This window comes from Megalops cyprinoides, chromosome 1 (genome assembly GCF_013368585.1).
Source record: "Megalops cyprinoides isolate fMegCyp1 chromosome 1, fMegCyp1.pri, whole genome shotgun sequence".
Lineage (NCBI taxonomy): Eukaryota > Metazoa > Chordata > Actinopteri > Elopiformes > Megalopidae > Megalops > Megalops cyprinoides.
Genome location: NC_050583.1, coordinates 54,095,065 through 54,110,933, shown reverse-complemented (window position 1 = coordinate 54,110,933; position 15,869 = coordinate 54,095,065). Strand labels below are relative to the sequence as shown.

The following is a 15,869-nucleotide window of genomic DNA, read 5'->3' as shown; positions in this document are numbered from 1 at the left end:
GGTTTATTACTGATGAGATCATTCACAGGCACCCAGAGGTCCCATTTGTCTGCAGTAATGTCACAGGTCAATGAACTTTACTCTGCTGGATGTCTTTATTCTCCCTCTGTGCCAAACGATTAAAAAGCTGTCAGGATATGAAGTGATGTCATATGTTGTAGACCCTACTGGCACAGTGTCTACTGCTTTTTACCTGCAGGTAAAGTACCTGCTAATTTACTGAAATGTGTAGAACAGGAGAGTGATGGGAGATTTTCACGTAGTTTGAAACCCAGTTGGAACTGAGAGGCTTTTGAATTCTTCTTAACTCTGGTTGGCGATCTTTCCACTGGTTATCAGCAATAGCAAGACTTCAGGGGCTCCAACATAGCTCAGTATTTAAGGCATTCACCTTAATAGCATTCTAAGAACTAGGGCCTGGGTTTGATCCCAGTCGTGTCATCAGTCAATGGTAAGCAGGAGCCCACAGCAGCAGAACAAACTGGCTTTGTTCCCCCTGGAGAAAGGGCTGGGTAGGTTGGTAAGGTTCCCATCCTTTCATTGTTGCCAGGCAAACTGAAATTCATCAGGCACATGCAAGTTGCTTGGATGATGTCAGCGGAATAACGCCTATCCTTCAATGAGAGCCTGCACTGCTCTTTGTGACTTGCAGTCTGAGTTGTCATGGTCAAACCATTCTAATACACAACTGGGGATTGTAAAATAGGGTTGCTTAAAGGGAAAATACATTAACAAACCACTGTACCACTGTTTCAAAGGAAAAGAAATAATTGGGGTCTGCTCTTGTTTGATAATATTGACCCTTTTTATGATTAGTGACTTTAAGATGTCACTTTCAATGAAAGCAGACTTCAGAGTTCCTCGTTTAACACTAGAGCCTATTTTTAACCAATTCAAAAGCAATAACAACAATTTGCTTATGCATTCTGACAGAAATGTGCCCTCTGTTGACATTTTCTGTCCAATTAATTTCTCAATGTAATCTATTTTGGAGAATAAGCCTTTTAGCAATTCAGCAAGTTATTATAAACAAAAATCATTTATCAAGTTTCAATTTCTCCTGCTTACGAAATGCGTATTTATTGCTTTAATATAATTCCAATGCACTGGATAATTCCAACACAATCCATAAATGTCTGCCATAATAGCACTGCCATGTTTTATCTTTTCAGAGTTCACCGTACAACGACAGGCCTTACATCCTTCAAACAGAATAGGCACGGAGCACAGACTACACATTATGCATTAATATCTGTCCGCAGTCATCTCATTTGCTTGTCTGGATTCATTTTATCTATACCATTACAGTCACAAGTGATTCTTATTTTATTCATTTTTGTTCACACAGCAAGGCAGAAAACCTTGCTCTTGCTTGAATTTGTGTAAAACCACCTAGCTGGAAGCAACATGGGAAATAATTCTAGGGTTTTATAAAAGCAAAACCATTGCAGAAGGATAAGAAATTGCCCACAATTCAGGTTAAGCCCCTGGGATTTGACCCTGACACCCGCATCCCAGATTCAGCTCCAGATCAGATGTAATATTCTTAAATCATATTTTACATTGGAACTCAAGAGGAAACGGGTGGCTCTGACCACGAGAGCATCATGATTATCCCTACCAAGAGTAATGCTAGCCTTTTTCCGTGCCACCTTTTAACCTAGATGGCACAATAAACAAGACATCTGTCTACTGTGATTGACCTTGATGGCAAGAAAATTATCACCAGGTGCTGCTTCAACGACAATATTTAAAGTTAATTGGCCTCAAGCTATGACTCATCCAAAATATATCAGCGAGACAGGCAACTAACCCAGATACGTCCAAAGCAAACACAATGACAAACGAGGGGTGTTACACTATCTGTATTGGGGAAGGAAAGTTTCACGCTGGGCTGGAAATTACAATGCCTTACTACACAGTGGAGCAGCCATTCAACTTTCCTCAAAGTTACAAAGAACACTGTCATAAATAAATGTGCCACGACAACAGTTTTATTAGAAACTTTTACAATTAGAAAAAATATATTCATTACATTATTGGTATTTAGCAGATGCTCTTACCCAGAGCAAATTAAATAGGTTACAATTTTTACATGTTATCCATTTATACAGCTGAATATTTACTGTGGCAATTCTAGATTAAGTACTTTGCCCAAGGGTATAGCAGCAGTGCCCCAGCAGGGAGTGAAACCAGCAACCTTTTGGTTATGAGTTCTGCTCCTTACCGCTATGCTACACTGCCACCGAAAAAGGCATTCAAAAATCCAAAATCCCTTAGATAGTAATAGAAGATTGAGTCTTGTTAAATGACATAACAGATGGAGCTATCATGTGCTGTGAATGAGTGACTTGTATGAACCAACAGCAAAGGCATTGCCATCCATAGCAGAACATGGTGATTGGTTCAAATCAGTCTGTCACCCAGCACTACATAAAAATGTATGGGGATGTGTGCCACATGTGCCCAAGTCCAAAGATTCCACAGTAAAATCAGGTTTCCCTTGAGAATGTATAGTTTGAGGACAGAGAATCACATATTAAACAGGCACTATATTTTGAAACACGCTTTTTTTTTACCACAAGTTACGGGGTGCTTTATGAGGCTTCCTCAACCATGCATACCTCTAAAATGAAAACTGTACAAACAACATGCTTCATTTGCTTTTACAAGTGAATAGGTATCCAAATGGATTGTGATAAATGGCATAATGAGCAAGTTAGAGTACAAATCAGGTTCATGCATGCACTCACATACAAAGTGTACATCAGAGATCATCAGTAGTAGGACCTAAATATGTGTATGCATACAATGATTTGAGTAGAAAAGAGTAAAAAAAGTGAGGTTGTGATTATATAAGGAACTGTGAGTGCCTGAGAAAGCAATTTGTGCCACACACTCCCCTTTAGATTGATATGTAATAACTTTCTAACCCCATTCTGTCTCTCCCACATGTTGAGTGTATGGTTTGTGATAATGTATTCCAAAGCACGACTGCATTTCGAGAAAACAAAGCTCAAATGGAACTCATTCTAAGAAAGCAAATGATTTGGAAATAGCAGAGGTTAATAAAACCATGGAGATTTGAATCCTACTTCCCTCTTGAATACTACTACTTTCCTGTGGGCAAGTAGTATTTGTTCTGGTATTCCTCAACTGGTAACTACAGCTCTGCAGTCTATCCCCCCAATGAGTGTGGATTTGAGCAAACACACTCTCTGCCACTCCACAGGAAGCAAGTGAACCAGAAAGCCAAGGCTGGTACAGGTGAAAGCAATCAATACATAGCAACTGCATCAACAGTAACAACACAAACACTGGTTACCAAGTGGACCATCGGTCCAATTCGTTACAATTCCCATGTTTCCACTTTATCCTTGAGCTAGGTACTAGATTGAGATTCAGTAAATATTTAGTTAGGTGAACAGTTGCTTTGTAAACTATGTAATTTGCGTTGGATAAGATACTATGCTGATAAAATAAACAATGTAAAATTACATATTCCTTTCAGTGAGCACTCATATCTTAAAAAGTAGAATATTTCCCCTTTCTGTGATTTCCTGGCAAGAAATTTATTGTAAATGCATCAGCAAGCAAGTGTAAAGGGGGATGGTAAAAAGAAAGAAAGAAGAGGAAAAGAAAGTGGAGGCAAGTTAGAGTGTAAAGTATACGGGGCTTTCAGAGAGGAACATAGTGAACCACAAATGGGACCCACGAATTTCTTTTATAGCTACAGTAATTTAAGCAACATCAGGCTAACTGTAATCTTCATCATGATTATCTTTCATACACAGCCAAGGTCTGTTTATGATAAATACATACAAAAACGTTTAGGCATTTTATTCTTGACAGAGATGTATTTTCAGGAAGCAAAATAATAGTTCAGAGATCAATCCTTCTAATCCTTCACACTTGACTGATATATCTCTTATGCTGTTTGCTCTCATCTGGAACATCGATATACCCCCATCTTTCTTGTCAGTCGATGCTGCTGATTTCTGTACATTATTGAATGTTGCGCAAAAGTCGAAAAAATGTATTGCACAGGCCTATTCAGTTCCGCTAGTCTAAACGCTGAGTTTCAGAAGACCTTCTCAGGTTGACTGCTGTTCAAAAATGGATTGAATGATTTCCCTCTCCAATCCATGTCTGGATCACTCCAAAGATCACAAAAGAGGATTTGAGGACATTGTGTAATATCAGTATAAAAAAGTTTGAAATATAGAATGTCTCATACAAACACTCTCTCGAGTGCAGGCTGAGCCCGTAGGCCTGGGTTTGAAACAGGCCCTCTGACTGGCCAACAATGGTGGGAGCCCACAGTGGTAGCACCTGTGACCTGCTTAGATGATATCAGTGGAATAGTGTCTTTCCTGCAAATCAGTGCCTACGTCACTGTGGTGCACTGCATGAAACGTAATGCAAAAAATAGCTAATGGCTGCTTGTGAGTGCATTGGAGGATTGTATCTGTCTAGTCTCAGCACTCCTGAACAACTCACAGTGAGAAAAACCTCATACACAATTACTGATTCCAAACAGGGTTGCATAAAGGGTAAAAAGCATACATATAGAAATCTTTCAGAGGAGCAACACACACATTCTCCACCAATGCCTATTGCCTACATCTCTCCCTTCCACCTTTCCCTGTGTATGTATCTTTTTCATAAAAACTCAGAAAGTATGGTGGAGCAATTTACATAACCACAAGCACAAAGGACCTAGATGGCTTATAGAGATGCAACCTACAATATATTGGTATATTTTACTGCGCACATTATTGTTACACCTTGAGGAGGAAAATTTCCTTCAGATTTACAACTATATCTATTGACCGCAATATAAGGCAAGGATTTCCCCCTCCAAAAAATATTAATTTTAAAAACACAATTCACACTGTATTTGCGGCCTGTGCTGCACAATAGCACTAACTGTCATTGAGTGGGGAAAAGCTGAGTAAATCAGCATACCATCCAGATGTGCATATCTCTACCTCAGTGAGCAGGCGGGCATCAGGGAGCTGCTTTGGTGAATCCTCATTTCACCTCACTCAGCGGCACACTACAACAGCATTGTTGGAGGGAGGAATATGTGCTTAAGTGTCAGGCGCAATAATCGCAGAAATCAAAACCCTTACTCTGAATGGGTTCTTAATTATAATTACAATTAAGTGAATTCACGAAATGTCCCATACCATCAAGATGTGTTGGGAGGGAAAAAAAAAGGAAAAAAAAATTACGTGAGTCTGGCTGCCAGACAAATTAGCCATTGGACAGTGCAGGCGTCTGCGTTAGATACAGCTCTTACCCAGAATATAAATGACTGTTATACGTGCTGGCTGGACCGACACAAGCCAGTGATCAGGAATTGAGTGGGGGTGATGGGGGGGGGATTAAAAAGCAGAATGAGGAGATAATTGAGACTTTGATGCCCAGCCAGGAATGACTTTGAAGGTCCAAAACATACATGTTTAATGGTTTGTCTCCTCTATTTGATAGTCTTTCAAAAAGGGTGCAATGATATTATCTAGATCCACACTTGACTGATGTGCTACTTTGTCCCTCGGTTTTTTCTATCCCTTCCCAAAAAGGCAGGAATATGAAAACACATTCTTTGTATAATAATAATAAATCATAAAAAACATAAAGATAAAATAAATAAATAAATACCATGGATATGCAGATGGACAATTGGCTGATTCAACCAACTGGTGGCAGGGGAATAGTTAGTCTCAAGTGGTTTCACACACTGAGAGGCTATAAATCTGCGTTTTAACTGAATGCAAAGCAAAATTTCGCTTCGCTTTCCTCGCATGGGTTTGATCGCTTGCCTGAAAAATGAACAAGTGAATTTCGCACCACGTCACAGCAAGCATTTTTGATTACACCAACGCTGCTAGAAAGTTTGATTTGAGATTTCTAGAAAGGGGGTGTGGCTTCTAGACCTACTTGAAGGTGATTGGCTTTCGCCAGGCAAAATTTTCACTCAGGTTGAAAATTTCTTTTTTTAACTCGAGTGAATGCTCATTTCGCCCATTTCGAGTCGCTTGCAGTTTCGCCGCGATTAACTCCGCCCATTCACCTCCTGCCATTGACTTTTCATGCTTCCGTGTCACTCGTAAATTTTGCGTAGCGTTCGGTTAAAACACATCTTAAGAATGCAATAACATCCTCTTTGGGGGAAATCATTTAAAAAGTCCTTGAGTGTTTTTTTTTTCCCATTCTGTACCACAGATACAATGTATATTATTTGGTGATTTTGAAAGGATCCTGTCAGCACATTAGAACTGATGACAGGTGCACAACCCATTCATTTTCCGAGCTAGGTGTAATGCATCACCAAGGCGAAGAGGAAAAAAAAATGCTGTTGCACATTTTTTTAATAATACAAAGAAGATTGAAAAGTAATAACATTAAATAAGCCGTTTCTGTTGACTACAGACCTGAACTGAACACATCGTTATGTTGTTATTATACTTAAGTGTTCAAGCTGTCAACCATCACCGTTAACAAATGTCTGACATCTATCTTCCAAAGCCGCACAGTAAATTTAGCCAATTTTTCTCCCAGCAAATCATAACCCACAGTGCAGCAGTGCATGTTTTCAGCATGCTGGTGGAATGCAGCTGATTTAGTTGGTAGGACTGTGTACAGCATGATATAATTTTATTCAGACAAAAGTTTTGTTTTTGTCTGTAAAGAAGGAAACGTGCTCATTACACTGTGTGTGCTGCTGTGAAACAGCAGCTATACTGGCCAAACCCTGCATTCCAATCAATGCATGTTGACCGACATGCATCGAGAGAGCCCAACATGCTTCATAAGGTGATGCTTGCCAGTTACCACAACATTGCATCACAGACACAAAGTACATTGTCCTTGTTTGATCTTGACCTGTTTCATTTTTTTGGAGATGGATGCTCCATGTGCACTGTCTGTTAAATTGCCATGATGCAGTGCCTAGGTGCTGAGAATAATATTTTCTGAACATACAAGTCAGGGGTCTCTCTGAGACCTGCCTTGAGAATTTGGTCTACTGCATTAATCCAGTTATGTAACTGAGGGTTTGGATGGAATGCAAACCAGATCCATATTCAGCAATCTCAGACTATGGCTGCCTGTCCCTGCCCTCGATATCGTACATCTCTGTTGTGCCTCTGTGAGAAATGAAAGCAATAATACGTCATGAAGAAGTCACCTCAAAATGAAAGCAACGATCTGTCGTCTGAACACCACCCCGCTTTAAAGCCGTGTTGCGCCTCATGGTGTCGAGTGTGTGGTGCACGCCACAGGCTCAAGTGTAAGAGCGGCGGGTGGAAAACCAGAGTGCAAACGTCACATTGTTTCTCCCGTATCTTTTTGTGCCGTGCTGTTACCATTCCGCCTGCCGCTATCATGCCTCTGCGTCGACACCACGAATTAACACACAGCACACCGCTCCCAGAGAGGGTGTCAACGCACCCATGCTTACAAACCCGGCTAATGCAGCAGCCGCCACTCTGACACCTGGTCAATGGCTGGCACCAACTGCTCCCTCTGCAGCCTTAAACGACCCCTTCGGAACAAATTTCCTTTCCCAGACAGACTTGGACATGGCTCTAATGGTGGGGGTTAAGGGGGGGGGGTTCTCCCACAGGACGACAGGACGGACGCGAAGAGGATGGACACGAAGTAGGACGGACGCAAAGTTTTACACGACGCTTGTGTGTGCCAAATGAAGCCATCTTGCATTTCATCAGATGGGAGTGAGAAAGGCTTGTGATTAAAATGGCCCCGTAGACCTGCCTTTACAATGATGCCTCAATTAAAAACAACAACAAAAAACAGGGCTACTGGACAGCTGTGTCACCACATCATTTGCCGCGAGAGCACAAGCAAAAAGCAATTAATGTGCCACAGGACGCGTGCGGCGGGGGTAGCCACATTAAAGCTCAGAGGCAGTTCCTGGTTTGACAGGCTCATCAAGAGGCAAGGGTGAACCATCACGAGGCTGGAACTTATTGTACCATGAACACCTAATTGTATGGGCCACGGTTTGCATCCATTGATAAGTACATCTCATGAGAGTACAGCATGAACCATTGAAGCGACATGGCCTCGGTCTAATCCAGTCGATGAGTGACAAAGCCCACTGCTCATTACTGGATCTGGTGTGTTTGATACGCACGTAGAGATTGCCTCCCTCTTCGGCTTTATATGTAATTAGCGAGATGCATTAAGAAAATATCCCATTCCATGCTCTGGCTTTTTTTCCCTTTTATCTGCTTTTAAAAAATCAGCGATCCATTTAAATGTAATGGCCTAAAATATTTCCTAATTTGAAGGCAGAGTTTCCTGAACAATGCATTATACTCATGCCATAAAAACCAAATTTACATTAAAAACAAAATCTTTACAAGTAAAATCTTTACCTCTAAACAGTAAAGATGCTTTATATTTTAATACTATCCCTGTCATTGGCTAAGGTTTTCTTGCTTTACATTGTGAGGACAAAATATCTGCTCATATACACTTAACTACTGCAGGCAGGCACTACATACCTAATGTGTGAGCAGACACAGTAAATGTGTTTGCAGGTTAACTAAGCAGGAACTGCTCAGTTGAAGTAAGACATTAAACAGAGGTCACCCTTGAATAAAAACAACCTGTGTAATTACCTAGTTCATTTTCTTGACGAAACATTATTCTCAGACCAAATAAGCTCTATTACTTAAGTGAAAAGGAAAGATGCAAATTAGATACACAGGATAGTTATGTGTAAAGTTACCAATATCCTATTACACATACATGCCCACACAATCAATAAATTTACTATTAAACACCTCGTTACATGCCTGCAGTTACATGGAGACTCACTGTTACGCAACACACAAGCAGGTTTTAACAGTTGCATTGCCAGAGTTTTTATGTACATATATTAAACTTCCATTATCAGATTTATGTAATGAAATCCAAACTGCTGGTTTTCGACCAGTTCTGGCCTCATTTCGGCAGACATAAAGGAGTTCCACGCTCCATTTGGCTCTACGCAGCCCCTCTACTGGATGCAGGGGAAGAGCAGTTTGGTGAACAGATGGGTGAGATGCTTGCTCTTTTTCTCCCTGCAGTACCCCCCCTCAACCCCCCACCCCCGCCCATCCCTTCAACACCATTTACTCAATGTCAGTACAATCAAATAAAATTGCTCGTTGCTCTCTGGAAAACGGCTTGGGAGAAACAGAAATTAAACATGAATAAATGATGGGTGGTATTTGGAGGACTGACTTGGACCGGAGAAAGCAGGGAAAACACGCATTCCTGTTGATGCGCGACGCCCGGGCGGGCAGAGATGCATCGACGTGACATACATGCTTCGCTGCGCGTTTGACTCCACACCTGTTCCCCCTGCATTTAACCACACCAAAACCAACGGCTTCCAGGGAATCTCAGCATAAGATAATACGCGGAAAGGGAGTGTCACTCATTTATGATGCTGTTAGTAATAAAGCCATAAACTACACATAAAAAGTAATCTACCCTGACACACTAATGGATAATAGATCATTAAAAGGTCAGCAGCGCAGCAGATGACAGAAAACAATAGATACCAACACCTTGTTGTTGGAAGGCGCTGCTGCATATAAGAAGACCTATACGATCTTGACAGGAATGTTAAGAGGTTAGAGTGCTGTGTGCTTTTGTAGCTGAAAGGAGTGTTCAGCTTTCTAGAAATCAGGGAGATAAGCCTCCTCTCTAGCATTTGGTCACAAGGTTTAATAGTGGATTTCACAAAAAAGAGATTTAGAGGCAGTGTGGTGCAGTGGTAAGGGGCAGGGCTTGTAACTGAAAGGTTGCTGGTTTGATTCCCCACATAGACATTGCTGCTGTACCCTTGGGCAAGGTACTTAACACACAATTACCTCAGTAAATATCCAGCTGTATAAATGGATAACATGTAAAATGTAAAATTGTAACCTATGTATGTCACTCTGGATAAGAACGTCTGCTAAATGACAGCAATGTAATGTAACAGTGACGATGACTTCGAGTTCTGTATGCGTGCCGAGATGGATCCGTCAGAGACCTACCGTATGGTGTTGTCCATGCGAGACACGGTGAGGTAGGCTGCCAGGTTGGCCGTGTAGGAGGAGCAGACGATGAGGGTGAAAAGCCACCAGCTTCCCATCACAATTCGCAGGGCCACAGAACTCACAATGGAGTCTCCACCTGCAGCAAGAGACAACGGTGAGAAGAACATCCTGGTTCAGTATTCAGTACATCATTTTCTTCAGCCAGTGCATTGAGGATTAGACCACAAAGAGTACTCTGTGTTCTTTGCGAATGCTAGGAAAAAAAATCCACAAAGACATATAAAGAAAGAGAATGTGCGTTTCCACCTGTTCATGTTGTAAGAGGGAGGGAATCAGAATTAATCCCATGCTGTGTTTTTCAATAAATGATAAGATGGTGCAGTGTGGGCTGACAGCAATTGCTGAGGCTCGGAGGCATCCAATCAAGTCATAAAATATATAATGTTAAATAAATGAAGTAATACAAACATACATGCACGTATAACTGAATAATTCATATGAATGTATGCCATATGCTTTACCATAAAGTGTGAACCTGTGTCCAACAATAATTACATACATTTCTGTATTTTATACATACAGTGGTCAATATACAATGTATATTTTACAAATACAGTTGATCAAGGTTTCAGGCTGTGACAGAGCAAAATGTGGTAAAAGTCCAGGCGGGTGAATATTTTGTCTGACGTCTCAAGTATATACAGTAGGTATATATATTGACGTATATATGTATATTTTTCTGTATCACACATTTTCTACATGCATAAACACATATTTTCACATATATTGGCATATAATATATTCCCAAATGGCAAACCATTTTCAATAAAAACTAAGCAATGTATTGCCAGAAATTACTCAACACAATAGAATTTTGCAGATGGCTCAGTTTCCATTTTTTACTGAAGGGGATGTAAAACATTTATAGTGCACTGAAGTTGGATGTGGCATTTGCTGCTGTACCCTTGTATGACGAAACTGTAAACACGATATTCAAGGGCCCCACAAAGCAAAGGACCAAAGGGACAGATCCTCCCCAGATTTCAATCACTGGTTGTTAGGTTTAAAAGGGTTCACAGGGCCCTGTGCCAGACATTAATAGATGCAGCTGGAGGTTCAACGGTAGTTGCTGAGGTAGTCATTCATTCCATTTTGCCGTTCTTGGATCAGTACCAGCAGATCTCATCTTTCTTTATTCAAAGGCACCTTTACTGAGTACTTCTGAGCTTAATGAGCTTCAGACGCAATCACTGTATTATAGGCTGGTAATACTGACTTTAATTCATCACAAAAACCACAATGAGGGTAAATGTTGTATAGTTTGAAGTTTGTAATATTTCCCTAACATGCTATACACATGCTTACAAACCTGAACTTCTGTATTAGAAAAAAATCCAACAACACTCTATGTCAGATTTGAATGTGGCAAACTGGATGTGTTCAAACAAGTGATAACAGCATCGTTTCACAACTACTCAGAAGAGTGCATAACCTTTTCAGTTTATGATTGATTATTCCTTGTGAAGGCTTCAATTCTAGGGAACTAAGAAATTCACATGGAAGTACAAAGCCCACTTCAACTGTCCTTTACAAGCGTGCTGCACATAAGAATGACCTATTACTTGTTTCCGTACCTTTTGAAAAGCAAGTCTTGCATGCATATCAAAACGGTCCTTTGATGCAACTACTTGCAACTGCTTGCGCTACTTAACAATGACTTGCTAATGGATTTACATTATGTGTATACCAATACAATGTGAGCACTTCAACACATATCTCAGTTATTTGCAGGCACACTTTTTCCTCATTACCAGTGTATTAGAAGCTTGCATAAATAATGATGAAACAGCCGGTGCTGGTTAAACAAAATCTTTTCGATAGTTGAGCCCACGGGCGCCTGCAGCTGTATGGCTGCACACACAGTGCTTACCATGAGATTCCCGATTTGTGAGCGCTCCATGAGAGAGAGAGAGATGTGTATATTTGTCATGCCAATAAAGGTCTTTGGAATTGAAAATTGAGAGGGGGGGGGGGGGGTGTCAGAGACATTAAAAAGGAGAAGACAGACCACTCCTTGAAATATGCATGGTATTAGCCGTAATGCTCAATGTGGCGGTTGCATTAAGGGAAGTCCAGCTTTTACACCAAACGGCCAATCGCTTTGTTGGTAAAGGTGTAACCTGGAAAAAGGCAGGCCTATCATATTCTTAAGGTGGAAAATGAACGCCCACAGCCCACTCCACTGTCACAATTATAGGTACACAGCACACAAACGGGGCAAATCTATGCAATGAGTAATATGAGGTACCATAATGTCCTATGTAATGTCTCTGATGGAGATCGGCGCATTATTGCCCCCAGCTTTTCCGCCAAATATTACATGTAAAAGACGACACAATTGTGTGACAGAATTAAAGTATAGACCATTTTTGGATTGTATGATCGTAATAGCGCGAGCATTTATTAACATTTGGCATTTATTGTGCTTTTTTCCATTTCTATCGAAGCAGAAATTAGCTTGCTAACTAGGTGTATGAATTAATTACTAATCTAAAGTTAGCTTGTTAGTCACCTGCAGCTAGCTCTCGGGACACTGAAGAAAGTTGCTATAAACCAAGCAACAAACTGTGATACACTGACTTTATTAAGTACTGGGCATGACATGGTGACCACCTCTGAGTGTTTACTGATATTCACAGATCATGTGCAAGTCCACTTCATATTTCTCCTCCGGTAAACGCTCTTCAATTAGGCTATGTGATCAATGTCTGGTCTGTGAGGAAGTGCTCAAACAGTTCGATGTGACCGGGAGAAGGAGAGTAAACTTCAAATAGGTAGGCCAGATTTAATCATTCATTAATCATTCAGTGGCGTTTCTCTCTCTCTCAGCTCTCTCTCGATGTGTGTGTGTGCGCGTGTGTGCGCGTGTACGTGTGCGTGCGTGGTCAGGTTTCTGTGCATACCCTAAGATGAAATCCTGCAGGCGTCCATGGTTGAGCCCCTTAATCAGATGCACCCAGGATGCTATTGTTCCACACTTTCCAATATGGAACTGACACAATTAATGATTCACTGCAGGTAGTAGGAGACACACTGTGGAAGATGGATCTCAAAGGTGTTTGGAATATTGTGCCTTGGAATATGTGACAGAAAATACAAAGATCACCTTATAAAAAGGGCGACCTAGGAAAAATAGCACTCATTTTATTCACAAGCAATGCAAGTGACCATTTGTACTGAGGCTTGCTGAAATTTTTTTATGACACAAGAAGCACTGAAGTTGCTTGGGAACCTAGGAGTGCAAATAATGAATACATGTTCCAGACACATTATATCTTTGAACAAGACTGGCATGCTGGTGTAAACTGAGACATGTTGATTGTCAAATTATCCATTTCTGCTTTTTGTGCAAGTATTTTGGTCTATACATTAGTAACTCATGTCATTTATGCTCAATTTTTTTTTTATGTGTTTCAGAATGTTTCAACACATTAATGTGTTTTTTTTCATAATGGGGCTAAACACATACTCACTAATTACTCATTAAATTTAAAATGTCCACAGCCTCTGATGACTACGTGTTTCTAAGGGTAAGAGCTGTGCCATTTTTATTATACGTTGTGACACCAGTGCCATCTTAACAGCTGACAGCTTAAGTGCTACTGTTCCCATGTTCATTTCACGCGTGGAATTCTATTTTTGGGAATTTTAACAAAAGTGGTCATTCACGGGAAAGTGGCTGAGTGACTTGAGTGTTTTCATATCAGGAAGCCCAATGATGAGAAAGTGCGGTGTCCTACCCTGTTGGACGAAGGCTCCATAGACGATCCAGATCGCGCTGTGCAGGGAGTTGGAGACAGAGGAGGGGGCCTGCTGGTGGGGGGCCGGGGGGTTCTGGGTGCGCACCAGCTGCATCCGGTTCAGGACAAAGATCAGGACCCCGACCACAGGGATGGCAGCCGCGATGCAGGCCCACACCGCCAGGTCGAAGGGCGCGAACAGCGAGAAGATGTTTATCTTCTCCTCAGGCTTGCGAAGCAGGATGCCCACAGAGTAGTCCATGTAGCGCTTGCTGAAGTCCACCACGTTCTCCCGCTCAGGCGTGATGGTGATCGCCGACACGGCCAGATCCGCCCTCTGCGGGGGACAGAGATGCGGTCAATCCACCAGTCAATCTACCAGTCAATCCACCAGTCAATCAACTAACCAATCAGTCAATTTTTCATCGGCATTGCACAATTTACAATCACGTTGTCACAGAATGTTTTACTGGGCACAGTCTCTAGGGGGAATAATTTTTTAAAAAACCACCAAAAAAAAAAAAAACCCCAAAGACGACATAAAACAGACATGGCTGTCACAGAAGGGAGCAATAGCTGCACTCAACACATGGCAAAAAGCAAGCAAATTCATACTGCCAAAGGCATGGGTCCTACTGGTGACCAGCATCTTTTGTAGTGGGTGGAGATCATGTGTGGAGCCTTGCCTTGTTGATGAGCTCTCCAATCATCCCATTCCAGGAGCCGTTGGGCAGCTGAGTGCCGTACTTGCTGTCTGCCACCTGGTAGATCTCATACTTGAAGCCCAGAATCTTGGCCAGTGCATCGAGCACGTCTATGGAGAAACCCTTGTACTTCTTGGGTTGCCCGAGAATGTTTTCTGCAACCATGACAAAGGGATCCTCCTACCGAGGAAAACGATAGCATCAACATTTTAACACATTATGTGGACATTTTTCATTTTCATTTTTTCATTTTATTTTTCAACATTTTTACATGTTATCAGTATGGACAGCTGAACTTTCATAGACATAATCTTTGATATACTTGATGCACCTAGGCATTTTTATTTACTTCTTTAACCTGCCTGAAGAAAAGGTTATGAAACATATGAACAGCTATTTATGGTGCCGCTGTGTGGGTGCAGAGCCTTCTGGAATTATTCCTGTGAAATAACAGTGGTCAGCCTGACTGTTCATTACCAGAGTATGACACTGCAATGCAGAGATTACTTTCCTATTACTTGAAATACTTTCCTATTACCTTACTTTCCTAAGCTGATGCTTCATCATGGCAATGGAGGAAAGGAGGAAGAAGAAGATACTCCTCAATACGCTGTTATAAAACTGCTGACGATTATTAAAAACATAAGGAGCAATACAGAAGACTTAAGCAGAAGCCTTCCTATGAAAATGGATGTTTAAACAACACTTTCTTAATGGTGTTATGAATCAAAAGAGCTGCTAAGGAACATCTTCCTATGAATCTCTAATTGACTTCAGTGTTAATTTTGAGATGCCAACTGAACAATCCTTTTGTACAAGAGCTTGTATAGTTTTTATATCACTGTGGATAAGACCTGTACTCAGTTTAAATTTTTAATCTAGAAATGTATGCTAATAAGACACTGTTTTGCCCAGTAAGCTTAGACTTACAAAGTGAACTTTGTCAGGTCATGACACACAATTGGCCTATGCTGTGTTTTGAAAGGTTAGCAAACAAACTACTAAAAATAACCCTAGACGCTGTATATCTTTCTTCCTAGAGCTTTCACACAAAATCTATATTGGATTTCAGCCATTTGCTATTAATTAATGTTGATTTAGCTAGATCCTCCTGCATATGTACATGCTAATTGCTAGAAAATAATTTTGTACCATATTAGCTACCAGCACATAATGCAGCAACAACAATGTGGCAGTGTTACAGCCACATTCTACTACAGTGTGACAGTGTTCATATTCTTCTTTACTTATCATTCAGTTTAAATTTGACTTCATATAGTATGCAGGCTTCATTGATT

At 40.9% G+C, this 15,869-nt stretch overlaps 1 protein-coding gene across 1 annotated transcript in view; it reads right to left on the bottom strand.

Annotated features, from left to right (window-relative positions):
- Positions 1-15,869, bottom strand: part of LOC118783711 (glutamate receptor ionotropic, delta-1-like) — a 161,392-nt gene that overhangs the window by 16,401 nt on the left and 129,122 nt on the right. The window contains exons 8-10 of the mRNA XM_036537666.1: positions 14,554-14,751; positions 13,868-14,204; positions 10,065-10,203 (exon numbers count right to left, since the gene is read on the bottom strand). Coding sequence (XP_036393559.1) covers positions 10,065-10,203; positions 13,868-14,204; positions 14,554-14,751 — 674 coding nt within the window. The remainder of the gene's footprint in view (positions 1-10,064; positions 10,204-13,867; positions 14,205-14,553; positions 14,752-15,869) is intronic.